The sequence below is a fragment of the Aotus nancymaae genome, unplaced genomic scaffold, assembly GCF_030222135.1.
Source record: "Aotus nancymaae isolate 86718 unplaced genomic scaffold, 86718_ANA_hifiasm-v0.15.2.pri h1tg000008l, whole genome shotgun sequence".
Taxonomy (NCBI): Eukaryota; Metazoa; Chordata; class Mammalia; order Primates; family Aotidae; genus Aotus; species Aotus nancymaae.
In genome coordinates this window covers 643,864-662,899 of record NW_026988419.1, presented here as the reverse complement: position 1 = coordinate 662,899, position 19,036 = coordinate 643,864, and the positions used below count along the sequence as shown (strand labels likewise).

Genomic DNA, 19,036 nt, shown 5'->3' with positions numbered 1-19,036 from the left:
TAACCATTTTGTTGAATGTAAGATTATATCCCCTCCCCCAAAAGAATGAAATTAAAATAGAGGAAAATAAACAGCACACGTGGAATCCTGAGCCTCTTGATGCCTTTTGCCTTGGGCTAAAGTTCCCTGGTGAGGTGTCAACTTCAAAAGTGTCCTCAAACTGGAACCATTCCATAGGAAAAGTCAGCAGAAAATATTGACCCCAGGATCAATTGTTTCTGTTTAAGTTACAGATTGCTGCAGTCAAAATAAGCAGCCAGTGTTTGATAAAGACAGCTCCTCTTAGGAAGAATTGTCATCCCCAAACACATAGAGAGACATTCTCTCTGTCTCTCAATTAAAATCATTATTTCCAGAATGGAGAAGAAGGTGATGAAGATATTGATTATGTTTGCTCTTGGAATGAACTACTGGTCTTGCTCAGGTAAGGTATTCACCAACCTGGCCACCTGCTCTGGATGATGCAGAGCCACGCTGGCACCTGTGTCTTGTCTCACCTTGCCCCATGTGCTTGTGTGCCCAGGTTTCCCCGTGTACGACTACGATCCATCCTCCTTAAGGGACGCCCTCAGTGCCTCTGTGGCAAAAGTGAATTCCCAGTCACTGAGTCCGTATCTGTTTCGGGCATTCAGAAGCTCATTAAAAAGAGTAAGTGCACAATGAAGTCTTCTCTACTCCTTACAATGCTGTCTGCCTTTTGTCAGTTCATTGGATATACTTCTAGAAATTTTTTCCAGTTTAAAAATGAAAGTAGTTAGTCATCTCTTTCATACTGTCTCTTTTCTTTGACAGAGAAAGGATTTAATTACAATTTTTGTCATGAGGCTTTTCAAGCCACTTTTGATGACTGATTCTTCTGCTGTATTCTCTCTAACTTTGCCTTCTGTTTCCCTGCATCTTGCTTTTGTACTTGAAGTCCTCGTGGTTCTTTCTGAGGGGTTTTATTAAGAACTTCGCATTTACTGAAGTGAATCTCCTTTCAAATTCAGCAGTTCTGCTCCTAATACTTACTGAAAATAATCTGGCTTTTGAGCCAAAGCAATTCACCTTCCTGTATCAATTTGGTAATAGTCTGTTTCCTCTTGGCCTTGGGAGCTAGAGAAAGAGTAATCACTTGGGGTTCCAGTGACTAAGTCTGTGATATGCAAGGAAATAAATGTAAAAATATCCTTCAAAGGAAATGAGAAACATAAGCAGCAAGTCACCTCCCTTCTTCCTGTTCCTCAGGTAATTTCACTGCCTTGTTATCATCTTGATGGGGCTCATTAGGAAGTAGGAATGGATGCGTTTTCAAGCAAATTTAGGTTAAGGTGGGAGGTAGGGAGGTTCTATAAAGTTGCATGTCGTAGGAATGAAAGTTCTGTGCAGCCAGGCAGCATGAGAATGAGAATGAAGATATGACTGAAGGTCCAGGCAGCAGAGACCAGATGGGCATTGCTTTCTTTCTGCCTGCCTGCTCCCTTCTCTCATTCCTGCTGGACTCACTCTTAGCTTGTTCCCTCTGCTACTCTGTAGAGCACTTAGCTCATGGTTTCCTAGTTCTAGTCTCCAAATGCAACATATTCAGCTTGATCTTCTTCAGAACCTGACTCCCAGTTACTCTTTTCCAAATTTCAAGGAAATGAATCAAATGGTCCCAGTTTTCTTTTCTAGTTTGGTTATAGTTCATAAAAACTATGGGCTATGCTTTTGTTAGGTGCCATCCCAGGATCACGGTCAGAGTGAGGTCACTGGATCTGGATGTTGTGGTGTGGAGGCACTGGTCAGCTGCCACACCAAAGATTGAGCTGCTTCTGGATCAGAATGCAGAAGCCCCTTCCTTGTTTTTATTGTTTTTCAAATGCCAGTTTCCATGGGCCTTTAATGAAATCTACTTGTAGTGGTGTGGAATCGAGGTCTTGTTCCCAACCTTGCAGATGAACAGTTTAAATTTACTTTTGATTCAGCTATTGCTCACTACAGAAGAAAGTTAGTAGTCTATTAGATGAATCTGAGCATGAGGACAGATCCCAAGAGAACCAATTACTCATACCATGGAAATCTGGCCTGTGGGGATGAGCTATTGCGAGGCACAGCCACCAGAGCATGATCTGGCTCATGCACCATCTTGGTACAGTCACCCAGACTTAAGCCCAGACACACATGCACCTAAAAATAGATATACTTATACATGATGCATGTGACTCTTGATGGGCACATGAAGAAGGTTGCCTCTCCACCTCAAGTACACTGCTCCTTTACCTGGAGATCTGCCTATTCTTGCCTCTCCCTAGCCTTTTCTGATTATTCAAATTCCCTGGGCAAGCTACAGTCACCACACCCTCCCATTGAGAATTCTATTTCTTCTCCCACTGGAAGGGAGACTCTCTTCCTTTGATCTCTCCTGGTGATATATAGTTTATTGGGAGTGTTTCATATTTTGATTTATGATGTGTGTATTAACTATGTCTTCTACAAACACCCTATAGATGGCTCCAAATATACCAATTCTCTCTACCCTAGCAGACGTGAGGGATACACTAAGAGGGAAAACCCTCAGGAGAGAGTTGAGTGAATGGATTACTAACAGTGGGGTTACAAACAATTCACAAAAGAGGAAATACAAAAGACTAAGAGGGATTTGGAAAAGCATTCAACCTCTCTAATAGAAAGAAAAAATGCGGAATTAAAATAGCCATGTGACAAAGAATAATAACAAGGTAAAAGAATAACAAGGGAAAAAGAAACCACAACTACTGCTTGAGAGTTTGTAATTTTCTAAAGTTGTCCTTGAAAAGCTATTTGGAAATGTGTGTTAAGCATATTTACAAGCACATTAAACATTAAAATTAGTAAATCCTTAAACCTTTCAATTGCATAGTTTCACTTCTAAGAATATGTTCAAAGCAAAATACTCATGATGTGGTTTAGTCATGAGTATTTTGGGGTACAGTTCAATGGTTGTAGGGAAAAGGGTTGGGCCCTTCTACTTTGTCCCCAAGTTTGCTTATTAAGCCCAGTGATTCTCGACTCAGACTGCATATTATCATCACATGAGAGCTTTAAATATTTCTGATGTCCAGGAGGGATGGTCGACTCCTTAAATCCCAGTCTCTGAGGGTGGGGCTCATATTCTTAAATGTTCTCCTGCTCATTCTCGTGTGCAGTTTGGGTGAAGAACCACTGGGTATTACCAACAGAACCGGATCAAATATTCTTGTAATTGATTTCAAGCTGTTCATCTCTTGGGCTCCAAATTTGAAAAAGGATGAGAAAGGAAAAGAACCACATGACTTTAGCACTGATGGTTTTCTTGCCCCAACCTTGACATTAGGCTCACTTGGACTGTTCCCTCAGTGGACACAAGCAGAGAAAGGAAAGGTGGGCACTGGCCCTGTGCTGGGCAGAAGGAAGCAAAGAGAACAAGTCAGGCTGTAGTTTCACAGGGAGCAGTTTCTGTCAGGCAGAGGGAAGGGAGATGGGGAGGGAGAGGAAGGGGAAGATAGGGGAAGAAAAAGAGGACACAGTTAAGTAAACCAAATTCATTTCCGATAGTGGAGAGACCATAGCAGACGGTGAGCAGGTTGACATGATGGACCCAGTCTCGGGCAGCAGTCAGATGGGGCAAAAATCTCTACTGAGGCTGCATCTTTGAGTTAAGACTCACTCGAGTGACAAGAAGTTCCCACCATAGAAAGACCTTTTGAGGAAATATTGGGGTGAGCTGGCAGAGCCAGTGAGAGGGCCCTGAAGGACAAAAGGGCTTGAGAGGGAGGCTGGCTAGAGCCAAGCGAGTCTGGGAGAGAAAGGTGGGAGTGGAGAGGGGTCAAAGAGGTGGGCATGAATGGGACATGCCTGGGTCATGATTTTGAGGAGTTTCAGGTCTGTTTTTTTTGATGTTTTGTTTTGTTTTTGAGATGGAATTTTGCTTTTATTGCTCAGGGTGGAGTGCAATGGCATGATCTCGGCTCACAGCACAGTGCAACCTCTGCCTCCCGGGTTCAAGTGATTCTCCTGCCTCAGCCTCCCAAGTAGCTGAGATTACAGGCATGCACCACCATGCCCAACTAATTTTGTATTTTTAGTAGAGATGGGATTTCTCCATGTTGGTCAGGCTGGTTTTGAATTCCCAACCTCAGGTGATCCACCCACCTCGGCCTTCCAAAGTGCTGTGATTACAGACGTGAGCCATTGCTCCCGGCCTGGGGTCAGTTTTAAGGGCAATGGGTAGCCCCTGGGGACATTTGCATTTGCAAAACATCTCTGCTTAGTTTGGGCCGTGAACACATAACAAAATGGACTAGGTGGCGCATAATTTATTGTTTATGCAATTTATTTCTCAGAGTTCAGGAGGCTGAGATCCAAGATCAGGGTGCCAGCATGCTACTCTGGTCTGGTTCTGGTGAGGCCTCTCTTCTGGGCTGCAGGCTGCTGATTTCCTGTTGTATCCTCACATGGCAGAAAGAGAGCTAGCTAACTCTCCAGCCTCTTCTTATAAGGATGCTAATCCCACTTATGAGAGCTCTACCTTCAAGACCTAATAACCTCCCAAAGGCTCAACCTCCAAATACCACATCAGGGATTAGGGTTTCAGCATAGGGATTGGGGCCGGGGACAAACAGTCCATTGCAATCTCTCTAGCTGCCACGTGGAGTGGGGTGTGGGGTGGGAAGCTGAGCATGGTGAGATGCTGGTGTGGAGTCTTAAGTCAGGGCAGGGAGGATGGGGGGAGTAGATAGATTTGAGGCCCATTTGGAGGCAAAACCATGGAGGTTTGGGGTCCTTGAGGTCTCCATGCCTTTTTTGTATGTGTTCATTTTACCTTTCAACTTCTTTGCATTTTTTGGGTTTTGGTTTTCCAAGTTATTCTCAGCTAGCCATTTCTGATCTTTACTTTTTGTCCATTAGTAAGGGATTCATTTGAAAAACCCAAGTGATCAGTGACACTCTATTAGTAAGAGTTCTCCAGAGAAACAGAACCAATATGACATGTACACATGTATAAATGCATGCATATGAATATGAGAGAGAGAGAGATGAGAGAGAGAGAGAGAGAGAGAGAGAGAGAGAGAGAGAGAAAGAAAGAAAGATTTATTATAAGGAACTGCCTCATGCAATTTCAGAGGGTGACAAGTCCAAAAGGAAAAAAAAGTCTGATGAGGTGGGTCAGCAGGCTGGAGATTCAGGTGCAATTTATAGTTTGAATCCAAAAGCGGTCTGCTGGTAGAATTCCTTTCTGATGGGAAGATTTCTGTCTTTATTCTATTAAGGCCTTCAGCTGATTTGATGCACCCACCACACAAGGGAGGGTCATCTGCTTTACTCAGAGTCCACTGATTTAAATATTAATCTCATTCAAAGAATAGCTTCACAGAAACATTCAGAATAATGTTGACCAAATATCTAGGCACCATGGTTCAGTCAACTTGAGACATAAAATTAACCACTACAATTGTCAAATGGAATTGCTATGGGTCTTTTATTTTTACATATTTTTATTTCTTTTAAAAATAAAAACTAAAATATAGTCATTAGAAAAAGTCAGAAAACACAAGAAAGAGAAAATCAAAGAGAACATTCATTATTTATTTCTCTGAGAAACACTCACCATAAACCCATGAGAGGATATCCTTTTGGAGTTTTTTCTCCATATGAAGGTATAAAATATATTTTTAAAGAAAAATAGGACCATACTGCAGCACTGATCGTAAATTACCATACCATATTTCAGCAGTAATGCTGGGTTTTTAATTTTCTCCAGTCGATTTCTTATTGTTGAGCATTTAGGCTGTCCCACATTTTTTGAATAACACAGCATAGAAATTTACTGGCAGAAAGTGAGTTCAAATGAAATAGCAAAAATGTTAGGTGTTTCTCCCTATTCTTGTAAGAACCCTTAAAGATGCAAAGGAGTTTGCAAAATCACCTCACAGCTCAATAAAATGATCTGTACCCCCCGAAAAAAGCCCACATTTTCATCTTTTCAACGAAGCTTTCGTGTTGCCAGTTTGCTTTCATCAGATTGCATTAAGGTGAATTGCTGAAGCATGCTCTGCAGTGGAGGGTCCCACACAATAGACTTCAGTTGATGGGAGAGGTTTTCATTTTTTAATGAGATTCAGATTTAACATCCAATATATTAAAATTATAAATATATGAGGTAGTAATTGATGGTAAGGTTAAGTCTTTATTTCTACTTGTTTTCAGAAAATTCTACTTTTATCAGCACTCATTATGCATCCTATGTCAGGAGACTTAAAGATTCCCATCCTAAGCTTGGAGTTTGCCACTTTTTTACAAAACAAAGTGTTCTGCATGTGCCTATTATCCCGTACTTGTAAGTAGTTCCTGGTCTCACAGAAAGATTGCTGCCTCCATCTCTCTCCCGCAAGGCAGTAGGTTCAATGTGTTGCTCACTTCAGTTTGCTGCCAGGTGGGTTCAGAAACTAAGAGGGAAGAAGTGACTTGGATCCTGGGGGTGTTAGGTGATCGACATGGCAGGCTCCCCACTGGCTTCCTGCTGCCCCCTTGTTCCGGCCCCAATCTGTTTACCTTGCAGCAGCCACGGTGATTCAGGTGCAGCTCTTAAAACCCTCTGATAGCATCTTGCTGCAGTGAGAATGAAATCTAAACACCTTCCCAAGGGCTCCAAGGCCATACCTTGTCTGATGCTCCCCGTCTCTCCAAAGTTACAGTGTATGGTTCCCGCCTTGGTCAGGTTGCTCCAGCCACAAGAGTTGGACTTCTCCCTGCCCCAGGACATTGGCTCTGCTTTTTCTTCCCATCCTTCAAGGCTCAGTTTAAATTTGCCTTCTTCGGGAGGATTTTTCTGGCATTTTCTCTAAAGCAGCTGCTTCCTTCCCTCACCCCCATTGTCTTGTTTTTCTTGATAGTCCCATAACTATCTGGGATGATGATCTTGTGCAGTTTTCTTTGATGCATCTACTGTGTGGCACCTTCTCTGGAATTTAAGCCACATGGCATCTTCCCCGCTCTGCCTCTGGTGCTGAACTCACAGTGAGCACTCAGCAAGTCACTGGACTTCATGACGTCAGAACTCCCCAGATTTGTCAAGAAGTTCAGGCAACTATTCTTTGTGGAAAGGAGTATAAAATCATTTAAACTTGGCCGGGCGCGGTGGCTCAAGCCTGTAATCCCAGCACTTTGGGAGGTCGAGGCGGGTGGATCACGAGGTCAAGAGATCGAGACCATCCTGGTCAACAAAGGTGAAACCCCGTCTCTACTAATACAAAAAACTAGCTGGGCATGGTGGCGCGTGCCTGTAATCCCAGCTACTCAGGAGGCTGAGGCAGGAGAATTGCCTGAACCCAGGAGGCGGAGGTTGCAGTGAGCCGAGATCGCGCCATTGCACTCCAGCATGGGTAACGAGCGAAACTCCGTCTCAAAAAAAAAAAAAAAAAAAAAAAAAATCATTTAAACTCATTCACAGATTAAAACTGCTCAAGCAGGAAGCTAGGGCTGGAGAATAGTCTGTACTGCATAGATGCATTTGTTGCTTAATTATTTCTTTCAGGAATTATTAAGAAATTATGGAGCAGTCTTTTAGGAAAATGACAGAAATATGTACAGTTGATTCTTGTTATTTGTCGTAGTTATGTTGTATAAAATCATCATGAACACTGAATTAGCAAACATGGAATCATTGCTCCTACAGGAAATAAAAGGTTCAGTTTCTGTGAGCCTTAGGTCACATTTTTGTCAATCCATCAATGGGTTTTTGTGTGTGTGTGTGTGTGTGTGTGTGTGTGTGTGTGAGTTCCTGCTTAAAGATACTTAATTTAATATATGTTGTTGATTCATTAACATTGAACTCATGGTCATCAGCACTGTGACTCCTGCCTGAACAAAGCTTACCTTATTCACATATTTTCCATGTCAGAGGCATCACAGCCTTGTGCTTGGGAACTCTAGTGGGTTCTTCCACACCAGGCTTGGAGGCCATCTTAAACACTGAAGTTACCAACAAAAAGAACAAAAATTCAAAAAAAAAAAGTCACTATAATAGACCATACAAAAGCACACTTGTTTTCAGTGTCAGAGCTGAAACAAGAAGGCAGAATGACTCCTTGGTCCGCTTCTGTTGGTGACGTGCACGCTGGGTGACTCAAGTGTTTTGTCATTCTGCACTTGTCCATAGATGGTTGCCAAAGTAAGTGCTACTAGTATTGATTTTGGGGTTACAAATAAGTTTTAGTGAGTAGGTGAGTTCACCAGTGTGGAATCCACAAATAACGAGGATCGGTTGTCACTGTTAAAGTGTAAGAAGCAATACTGGCCTTGCAGTTAGAGCACCTACATTCTGATTTCATTTTTGTCACTAAACTATGTACAACTTTGGTAAGTCACTTTTCCTCTCTGGTCTGCAGAAGGAAGGCATGGAAGTCAATGATTGCTAAGATAATTTATTGCTTTCATGGTGGACAATTCTGTAATATTTTTCTCATGGGGCAGAAAGAATGGTTTATAGCATCATAAACTTCAGAAATGCATTGATCACACTCTGATACTTTATTTTTGTGAAGGTTGAGGTCCTGGATGGGAACAACTTGGTCATGAGTTTAGAGTTCAGCATCCGGGAGACTACGTGCAGGAGGGATTCTGGAGAAGATCCCTCTACGTGTGCCTTCCAGAGGGACTACTATGTGGTAAGCATGGTGGAAGGAGACCAGACCCAGAAACTAACGAAAGGAAGAGCCTCACTTCTATGACCTGGAGTCACACGAAGAACTTGGCCCCTGCCTGGCTGGCATTTGGCTACACCACTAACTGTGTGGACACGGTATCCCCTAGTGGGGGAAGTGTCACACAGTGGCTGAGCATTGAGCTGTGGAGTCTGAGATCCTGAGAGATCCTGACAAATTACTTAATCCCTGGTGCCTCAGTTTCCTGCTCTTTAGCATGAGGATGAATTTGTATCAGGTAAAGTGAATACAAAGAAGCCAACGGCAAAGACAAACCCCAGACATACTTAAGATTCTCTTACAAAGGAAAATGAAACACTGACTGTGTTCCCGGCACATGTCATGTTCTTTTGCAGTTGACTGTTGAATAGCATCTGTCTTCCCCACTATTTCAGGCTCAGTGAGATCAGGAACATGGCGTGCTTGTTTTTGTGTCTCTCCTGACCGGAACAGGTACTGTTCCACAGTGAGCAGGCCCATACAAACCTAACAGCAAACGCCAAGGGAGCTGAGAGGCTGAAGAAAGAGGCTGCCAAATCCAGTTTCTCAGGAAACAAACAAACCAAACGAACAAACAAGAACAATTCACAGGGACTTACAAACAGAACCCATGTCTTGGGTGGAGGCGAGACCGTGGATCCCCATGCCATTACCTCTCAGACCCAGGGTTTATGTACTGTAGGGGATTTGACCTAAGGCCAGGATTTACTGTATGTATGTGAAAGTAGAACTCTTAGAGGGATTCCCAGAAATGGGTTAATGAGAAGTCAACACGGTGGATTGGCATCCAAGGCGGAATACCTTTGTTCTCCACAGACACTTAATCAACACCCATGAGCATTAATCCCATCTGAACAGGGCAATGCCTGCAGTCCAAAATTTGCTTTCTGAAGTGTTTGCAATCTGAGGTTCAAGCTTGTGGGTTTTGTTATTTAAAAGAGGATTGTTTAATTTGTTATTTGTTTCATGAAACTATTCACTGTGACTCTGTTTTACAAAGAATTCTTACCAAAATGCCACAAGCTTCTATTTCTAATGAAATCTGAAGGCAAAGGAGAAGAGAGTGAAGTCCTGCGGGGTTCTTCATCATTTCTTTTTGTCTGAATAAGAATTGACCTAGGGCAGCCCACCCAGCACCCATGGGGAAATGTTTGCTTTTCCTAGAGACTTGTAAGAAGTCAAACACCAAAGAGATATTTAAGTATTCCATTTGTTTCTGCTTCAGTCTTGAGGAATTTTCATTTTGGAAAAACAAAATGCTTCTGTGAAGTTTTTCTTTCTTCATCATTTCATCAAACCTGACAGTATTGCTTGATTTACTGGATGGAGGCTAACCCTTTCCATGAGCAGCTAAAGAGCGAACTCACCGCTTTGTCTTTTCCAGCCCACAGCTGTTTGCAGAAGCACCGTGAAGGTATCTGGCCAGCAGGCGCAGGGCGTGCGTGCTCGCTGCAGCTGGTCCTCTTCCACGTCCGAGTCTCACAGCAGCGAAGAGGTATGACTGGGGCCCTGTCTCTTCCCAGAACGCATCTCTTAGGTTCTGTGTGGGTTTGTGAAAAGCAGAGTGGTTTGCTGGGTGGCTGGATCATCACCCAGGCTTGGGGACGCAGAACTCTGCTGACTCTGTGGGATTCTCTCTTGGACACCTACAGCCTCCTTGTCCACATCCCCTACTTCTCCCAGACTATTCTTTTGCTCTTACACTTTCTCTCTCTCTGTCTCTGTCTCTCTCTGTCTCTCTCTCTCTCTCTCACACACACACACTCTCTCTCTGTCTCTCTCTCTCACTCTCTCTCTCTCTCTCTCTCTCTCTCTCTGGGAAATGGCCTTAAAGTAACAATGAGCAAACCTTTGAAGTTTCAGATCTAAGTATGTGGCTCCCTGACACTGTGGTTTAGTGCAATCAAGAAGGACATATTTGTAGGACTAGTGTTCAAAACTATCTCTCAGCTCTGCAGTCCAGGTCAGGATACTTGATCCTCATTTAATCCTCATGATCCACAGCTTCTTCATCTGTTAAATGCCAGCAATAATAAAGACCACCTGATAGGTTGTTAAGAGAATTTGGTAAGTTGATGGTCATGAAGGGTCTGGCCTGGCACTGGGAGGCTCAGTGGGTGGCAGGAACCTTATTTTTCCTCAACTGCATTAAAAGTGGTTTGCAATAATACTGTAAGATTAGTAATGTATACATTTTTGCCTTGAAATTTTGGGAATCCAAGGTGGGTGGATCATGAGATCAAGAGATCGAGACCATCCTGGCCAACATGGTGAAACCCTGTCTCTACTAAAAATACAATAATTAGCTGGGCATGGTGGCATGCCTGTAGTCCCAGCTACTCAGGAGGCTGAGGCAGGAGAATGGCTTGAACCCAGGAAGCGGAGGTTGCGGTGAGCCGAGATCAGGCCACTGCACTCCAGCCTGGCGACAGAGTGAGACTCGACTCAAACAAACAAACAAAGAAAAAACATGGGGAGAGAGGCGGAAGGTGGAGCTGTAGGAGCATGAGCAGTCAAGATGGACTTCGAGGGTCTTGTTGAGGATGCCTGGCTTTATCCTAATGACACGGGGGCTATGAAAGGGATTTAAGTGTGTGCATGTTGGGAGTGGAGAATGGTGACAGAATCAGATGATGAATAGATTGGAACTGGGTAAGAAAACATATGGAGTAAATATGAAGTGAATAAGAGGTGAGAGAGAATGCTAACTGGGTCTAGGGCTTAGTAGTGAATGTTGAGAGAAATAGATTCTGGTTCATTTTATGACCTTTAACACAAAATCAATTTACTAAACGATTAGCTAAGTTAACCCCTCTTCCACCTCTGATTTGGAAAATGGGTTCTAATTGTTTGGAAAGCCCACAAATCTGTTGCAACTTTCAAATTGCATAGTGAAGACCACGCTCTTTTCTTCCAATTCCAAGTTTTCTAAGAAGACTCAGATATTAAGTTAGACCTTGGAACAAACTAGATTTTAAAATAAACTTCCAGTTTGCTTATCCTGAAAGATTAGGTGATCATAAAAAATTTTAAGTAAATGTATTTAAAAAATTCTCAAATTAAAAAATTCTACAACTCAAAAGAAAAAGAAGAAAGCAGATAGAGACTTAAGTAATTCTTGGAAATTCCAAAATGAATTTCTTACATGAAACAGAGAAGAAGAGAAGAAAGGAGAGAAGAGCTGGTAATCATTTTAAGTGAAAAAAGTGATAATATTATAAATATGAAGATGATAGACTATGATAAATTTCGTCAGAACAAATAAACTACTGTTGGAAGGAAGAAATAGAAGAAATAAAACTCAAAAAAACCTCCCAGAGCAATACAAATAAAGATCACATGAAAAACATACAGAGAATGTAGAAGAATTTTCAGAGTGAGAAACATAAGGTGAAGAAAAATGGAAGCCATGGCAAATAAGCCCCAAAATCCAAATTATGACTAATAAGGACTTACAGTAAGTCTGGTAAGGACATAATGAGAGACCTGAATATAAAATGTTTGGACTTTCCATGACATAATTTTAACAGGTATAGTAACCATAAAAAATTGAGAAAATAAATTTCTAAATTTGGAAATATTCTCTTGTCCTTAACCAAATAGATATGTGAATTATTGGTAGTTTTTATTATTTCTTTTTCAATCCTGAAAGAGAAATACGTAGAGGAGAAAGCTTTCCATATGGTGCATAAGCCCTCACCCAACCTCATCATGGTGCAGGCGCCGTCAGGAGTACAATGCTGAGATGGTACAGTTCAGTATAATTGCAGGTCGGTGCCCTCTCTTTCCTTCTTCAGTTTCTAATGAGTGAGCTTGACTTGAGACAAATCCTTCTGATTTGGAGTGGATAGGATAAAGTCAGCTAGGGTTTCAGACAAGAGACCCAAAATAGTCCAAGAGAAAGAAACTGAGGAAGAATAATGACAGGAATTCTGAGCTCAAGGGAGGGGTGACAGGCATTTAATTTATTTACTGCCTTTCATTTAAAAAGATAGATATTCAACTAGAAGTAGTCTAAGCCAAAAAGAGATAATTCCCTGGATCACATTCCCAGAAAGGAAGAAGTTGGCCTCATGGACAACTCGACTGAGTGTCCTTCCGTCCTGTATGTGCCGCATTCTTCTCCTTCCTCTTCTCTCCCCGTCTCCCCATCCTCTCTCCCTCCCTCCTCCTCCTCCTCTTCCTCATTCCCGTCTCTCTCCCTCTCTTCTTCCCTTCCCTCTTCTCTCTCCCTCTCCTTCTTCCTTCTCTGCCTCCTCAGTCTTATCCTCCTTCCTCTCTCTCTGTCTCTCTCTCTTTCTTTCTCTCTGTCACTGTGCCTCCCTGACTCCACGCCCACCTTTACTGCAGAGAGGCTTTTTCCTTGCAGTAGGAAGTAGAACCTCAAGCTACTCCAGACTTATGTCCTCTGTACTTAGAGGGAAAAGGAGGCATTTCTCTCTATTGCCAGTGAGGGAAACCTCTTGGCATTCCTCCTATTGGCCTGGCTTCGGTGTCCCCTCTTTTTTTTTTTTATACATTTATAACTTTATTATCAATTTATCTTAAATTTTATATATTTACTGTGTACAATGTGATGTTTTGATATCCCCCTTTTAAAATACATTTTGGTGGAGAGACAATTTACATACCATAGAATTTGCCCTTCTAATGTGTATAGTTCAATTGTTTTTACTATATTCACAAATGCCACCATCATTTAAATCCAGAACACTTTCATCATGCTGAAAAGAGACCCCAATAACAGTCGTTCTCTATTCCTCATTCCTCCCAATGCCTGGAAACCACTAATCCACTTTGTGTGTCTATGGATTTGTCCATTCTGATCATTTCACACAAATGGGATCATACAGCCTGTGTTCTTTTGTGACTGACTTGTTTCACTTAGCATCGTGTTTTGGATATTTATCTGTGTTGTAGCATACATCAGTGCTGTATTCATTCTTATTGTTGCATTCTATGGAGCCACATTGGATTGATCCATTCATTAGTTGATCGATGTTTGGTTTATTTCTCCCTCTTTGGCTATTATAGATAATGATGCTAGAAGCATCCATGTGCAAGTTTTTGTGTACACATGTTAATTCTCTTGGGAACAGAATTCCTGGATCATATAGTAACTCTATGTTTAATAACCATATAGTGACTTTGTGTTTAACTTTTTGAGGAACTGACACACTCTTTTCCATAGTAGCTGTATCATTTTACATTCCTACCAGTAATGTATGAGGATTTCTGTTTCTATACATCCTTGTCAATGCCTGTTGGTGCCTGTCTTTTTTATTTTAGCCATTCTAGTGAGTGTGACATGGTATCTCATTGCAGGGATTTTTTTTTTTTAATACAGTCTCACTTTCTCACTCAGTCTGGAGTGTAGTGGTACAGTGTTGGCTCACTATAACCTCTGTCTCCTGGGTTCAAGTAATTGTAGTGCCTCAGCCTCCCAAGAAGCTGAAACTACACGTGTGTGCCACCACACACAGCTAATTTTTGTATTTTTAGTAGAGACAGTGTTTTGCCATGTTGGCCTGGCTGGTCTCCAACTCCTGGCTTCAGGTGATCTGCCTGCCTCAGCCTCCCAAAGTGTTAGGATTATAGGCGTGAGCCACTGTGCCTGGCTCTCATTGTGGTTTAATTTACATTTTTCTAATGACTAATGATTGGCCATTGTACATCTTCTTTGGAGAAATGTCCATTCAAATCCTTGCTTATGATTTAATTGCACTATTTGTCTTTTTATTGAGTTGTTTTGAAATATTTTTCCCCCTCTCTGGGTTGTCCTTTATTTTCTTGATGATGTCCTTTGAAGAGCAAAATTAAATTTTGATGAAGTCTAATTTACCTATTTTTTATTTTGTTGCTTCTGTAGTCTTACATTGGGTCTATGATCCATGTTGATTTGATTTTTGCATATGATGCGAGGAAGGGGTCTGACTTCATTCTTTTGCATGTGCATATCCAGTTGTATCAGCACTATTTGTTGAAAAGAGTATTATTTCTCTCTTAAATTGCCTTGCTATGTGTTCCTGGTCCAATCACTGTGATGGAGGCCAAGAGACTACGTGTGACTGTTCAGGATGGAGAGGGCAGCCTGCCAAGACTCTTGGTAGGAAGACTGTGAGCCACGCAGGCACTTCACTTTGTGATGATCGCATGGACTTTCAGTGGTTTCATAAAAACTTCTTGTGGACAACTTTTCCTACTGAACATATTATGGTGACTTTGTAGAGAGAAAACTCTAAAATTTGACCTAAACTTAGTCTTTGTGCAAGTCCGTGTAACAGGGTTTTGCCTTTCTGGGGTTTGGCAATGTTTGGGAGATGTAAACTTAGTCTTTGTGCAAGTCCGTGTAACAGGGTTTTGCCTTTCTGGGGGTCGGCAATGTTTGGGAGATGTAAACTTAGTCTTTGTGCAAGTCTGTGTAACAGAGTTTTGCCTTTCTGGGGGTCGGCAATGTTTGGGAGTACATTCTCAGTCTAGGGGAAAGATCGGTGGGCAATTTAAACTTCATGTAGGTTGCTCTTCCCCTTGTGTTTTTTAGACTTATGTGTTTGACACCATATAAAGTTATTTAATATAATGTATTGCCTATTTCATTAAAAATGGATTATATAACCTATATCACAGGCTTCCAGGTGACATTTACATTTTTCAGTGTCTTTCCTTTTTCTTTCTTTCATGTGCTGACACATCCTGATGCCTACATTTCTTTAGATGATTTTTGGGGACGTGTTGGGATCTCATAAATGGAGAAACAATTATCCATTTGGTAAGTTAAGATATATTTTATTTAAGTTTTTTGCTTAAAATAACTTCGTATTGCAGCTTTTTGTTAATGAGTCACTTAAAACTAGAAATATATATGTATATAACCCTTGAACAATTACGGTCATAGAAAATTAACATTTTGTTTTGCTTTTGCTCCTTTCTTATCACTAGGTAATAATGATACAATTATTCATTTATATATTCTGTTGTATGCACAACAGAGCTTTTCCAATCCTATTTCCATTTGATGGCACCAACATCTCTGCCAAGTGAGCAGAGCTGGTGTTGGTTTTCCCCTTAAGAATGTGTAGCTGGGAGGATCAGGACTAAACAGGGTTAATTCTATCATCTTTCAGCCATACAACTAGAGCTGATCATCTCTTTGAATGTCTTGGTTCAGGGAGAAAGGGCTCTCCTTCTTCCTTTACTTGTGTGGCCTTTCATACAAAGTGGGTTGGGTTAATGTTTTATGACTTAGGAGGTGTTTTTCCTATTAGTGCTGATGGCAACAAAATAAAAATTTCTCGCTGCATCTTTGCTTAAGAAGCATATTTGTGGCATTAATAATAAAGTCATAGAACATTCTGGAGTAGTCAGAGGAGTCTTGTCTTATGATTATTACTGTGTTACAGGTCTCGTTCCAGATGAGTCCATAAGTGAACAGTTGTATGATCGATCACTTGGTAAGTTTCCTCTTCCCTGCTGTGCCACCAGATCCTTTGCTGATCAATCTGGACTCCTGAGAAATCCTATTTCATAGCTGTTTCCTGTTCCATAGGAGTTAAATCTCTGAAATACAAAATATTTTAAGTAAAAATGAAAAGAGTATTAATGTATAAACTTGCTTTGCAAATCATTTAAAAGGTAACCTTGAGGCACTAACTGACTTAAAGTTACCAGGAATCAAAATATCAAATCTGGCTCAGGAAATAAGCATTGACTTTTTTTTTTTTTTTCTCCTGACGTGCTCTGGAGCATTAAAAAAAAATAGCATGAACTCTAATAATCTTCTTTTTTTAATTAAAAATATTTTTAGTTTTTATGGGTATATAAGAGGTATATATATATTTATGGGGTATACGAGATATTTTGATACAGGCATACAATGTGCCTAATGATCTTCTTTTTGCCATATTCAACCAAACTTCTAATCAAATGGTTGAAACTAAGTTATTTTGTCCCTCTCCTATACAGGTCAGTTTTCTCATTTGGTCCTTGTGATAGCCCTGTAAACCAGGTGTGTTACCTGCTTATGTAGATGAAGAAAGCAATAAGAACTCATGGTATTAATTGGCATATGCAAATTACCTACCCTGTACTAATTGTAACATAATTTTCTCCTTCTGTGGGGTAGGACTATGTTCGTTCCCATTTGTAGGTGTGCTAATTGAGGCTTAGTGAGTTTCTGCACTTTGCCTGTGGCTACATTGCCAATGTAGGACTTTAATCAGATTTGTCAGAATCTAAAACCTGTACCTATTTCATGCTGCTTCCCAGAAGAGCTGCAAAATCCACCTGGTGTTCAGCATTTCCCATTAAAATGAATAACACAGATATTAACATTTCAATGAGCGCAAAGTCTGACCTTCATTAGGCATACTCCAGTTTATTTGAAGTGGTAAGGCTTATAACTTGATGCTTGATTTTGTTTTAATGCCTGTTTTATACCTCATCCAAGTTGTCACTTTGGGAGAATATACAGTTATTATAATGGCATGACCACTGCTGAAATGTTTTTACGAGCTTTTCTTTAGGAATTGTCTTCAGAATCCATGAGTTTTTTTGTTTTTTGTTTTTAGTTTTTTTTTTTTACTTTGAATCTCGATACTGGTGGCAAACATCTGCCCTTGGATTTGATGTTGGAAATATCTAAAAGACATTTGGAAATAAATCTGATGACTCAGATTAATAATCAACTTGGGCATGTTGGTTATCTATTGCTATATATCAAATTACCCAAAAATTTGACAGCTTAAAACAACACACATTTAGGATCTCACAGTTTCTGAGGGTCAGAGACCCAGGAGAAACTTAGCTGGGTGGTTCTGGCTCAGGGTCTATCAAAAGGTTTCAGACAAGATGTTGATTGGGCTGTGATCTTATCTGAAGCTTGACTGGGACTGAAGGAGCCACTTTCAAGCTCACTCACATGTTGTTGGGAAGCCTCAGTTCTTGACAGGGTAGTAGATAAAGGGCTTCTCACCATATGACCTTTCCATAAGACTTCTGAATATCCTCAAAACATGACAGCTGGATCCCCCAGAGATGATGATTTGAGAGAAAGAGAGAGAGAGGGAGAAAGAGAGAGAGAGGAGAAAGGAGAGAGAGAGAGAGAGAGAGAGAGAGACAGAGAGAGAATGAGCAAGCAAGAGCACCCAAGACAAAATCACAGTGTTTTATAACCTAATTTTGGAAGTGATATATCATCACTTTGCATAGTTTATTATTAAACACACAAGCCAATCCTGCCCCACTGTGGGAAGTGATTGCCCAGGAGTGTGAATACCAGGAAGCCATCTTGGAAACTGATTACTGTATTGGACAAATGCCATTTAAGACTAAAAATATTATATGGATATAAATCAATGTGACCAATTCTTTTATATGTCACAGAAGAGATTTCTAAGTCAAAATCTAAAAACACATTGGGCCTGGGGGAGCATCATTGACACAGAAGTACAGCTGTCTTAGAGACTGCTTTGAACATGATGATTTAATTTAATTCGACAAATGTGTGTGACAAGCACTGGGCAGATCCCATGGAGGAACGAAAGATAAATGTGGCAGTTCCTGCCCTCAAGGGCTTCCGTGGTGGTTGAGACATCACATGTAGTAATACAGAGTGGGGAGAAATGAGTGCTGGACCCAGCTGTAACACAACACAGGGGAGAAGGAGAGAGAGTGGAATAAAGAAGATGAAGTTATTGCGTCCTCAGGTGTTCTCGTGGCAGATGGGTTCGGGTTATGCTTGTCACAATCCTTCTCATTAATTTGTAGTCACATAGTCCCGCCATCTCAGGTCTTCGTGTGACTGACACAGCCTATGCTTCCTTTTTCTATGTTTAGAGATCATGAGAAGGGCTTTTCCTCCCGGAAATAGAAGGTACCCAAATTACCGGCACAGAGCAAGAATAAATACTGACTTTGAGTAACAGCCTTGAGGTAAGAAAACACAGGTGAACACATGTGTATTTAGAAATAGAAGCCACGTGGAGTGAATGCCTTAAAACTGCCGACCTCCAAATATCTGCAATGTGCTATTCAAATCTTCGCCTTTCGGCTTCTCTGACTTCCTCCCCAAGACTTCTCCTCAGTTACCTCTTCAATCTCATGCACCCTCAGTCTTTTTCCCATGACATTTGTCTCTGTTGCCACTGATGTGATTAAGTCTGTCCACTTGAAGAGCAAGCAAACTGCAAGGGCACAGCTCCTTCCTTTGGCCCATCTCATCCATCCAAGCAACTGCCTTCTCTCCATCCTTCCTTCCCTGCTAAGCTTTTTGACACAACTGTGGTCTCTGGCTGCTTCCTCAACCTCCTCACCTCATCTGTGAAATCTGATCTAGCTTCTTTTTATTGATGTGTACT

General features: G+C 41.2%; 1 protein-coding gene across 5 annotated transcripts in view; it reads left to right on the top strand.

The window, feature by feature from the left end:
- Positions 1 to 251: 251 nt before the first annotated feature.
- SPP2 (secreted phosphoprotein 2) overlaps positions 252 to 19,036 on the top strand; it is a 43,771-nt gene continuing 24,986 nt past the window's right edge. For all 5 annotated transcript variants that reach the window (XM_012434217.2, XM_012434220.3, XM_012434216.2 and 2 more), the window contains exons 1-7: positions 252 to 424; positions 524 to 648; positions 8,523 to 8,645; positions 10,066 to 10,176; positions 15,396 to 15,450; positions 16,082 to 16,132; positions 18,516 to 18,611. In XM_012434217.2, coding sequence (XP_012289640.2) covers positions 358 to 424; positions 524 to 648; positions 8,523 to 8,645; positions 10,066 to 10,176; positions 15,396 to 15,450; positions 16,082 to 16,132; positions 18,516 to 18,601 — 618 coding nt within the window. In that variant the 5' untranslated portion in view covers positions 252 to 357 and the 3' untranslated portion in view covers positions 18,602 to 18,611. The remainder of the gene's footprint in view (positions 425 to 523; positions 649 to 8,522; positions 8,646 to 10,065; positions 10,177 to 15,395; positions 15,451 to 16,081; positions 16,133 to 18,515; positions 18,612 to 19,036) is intronic.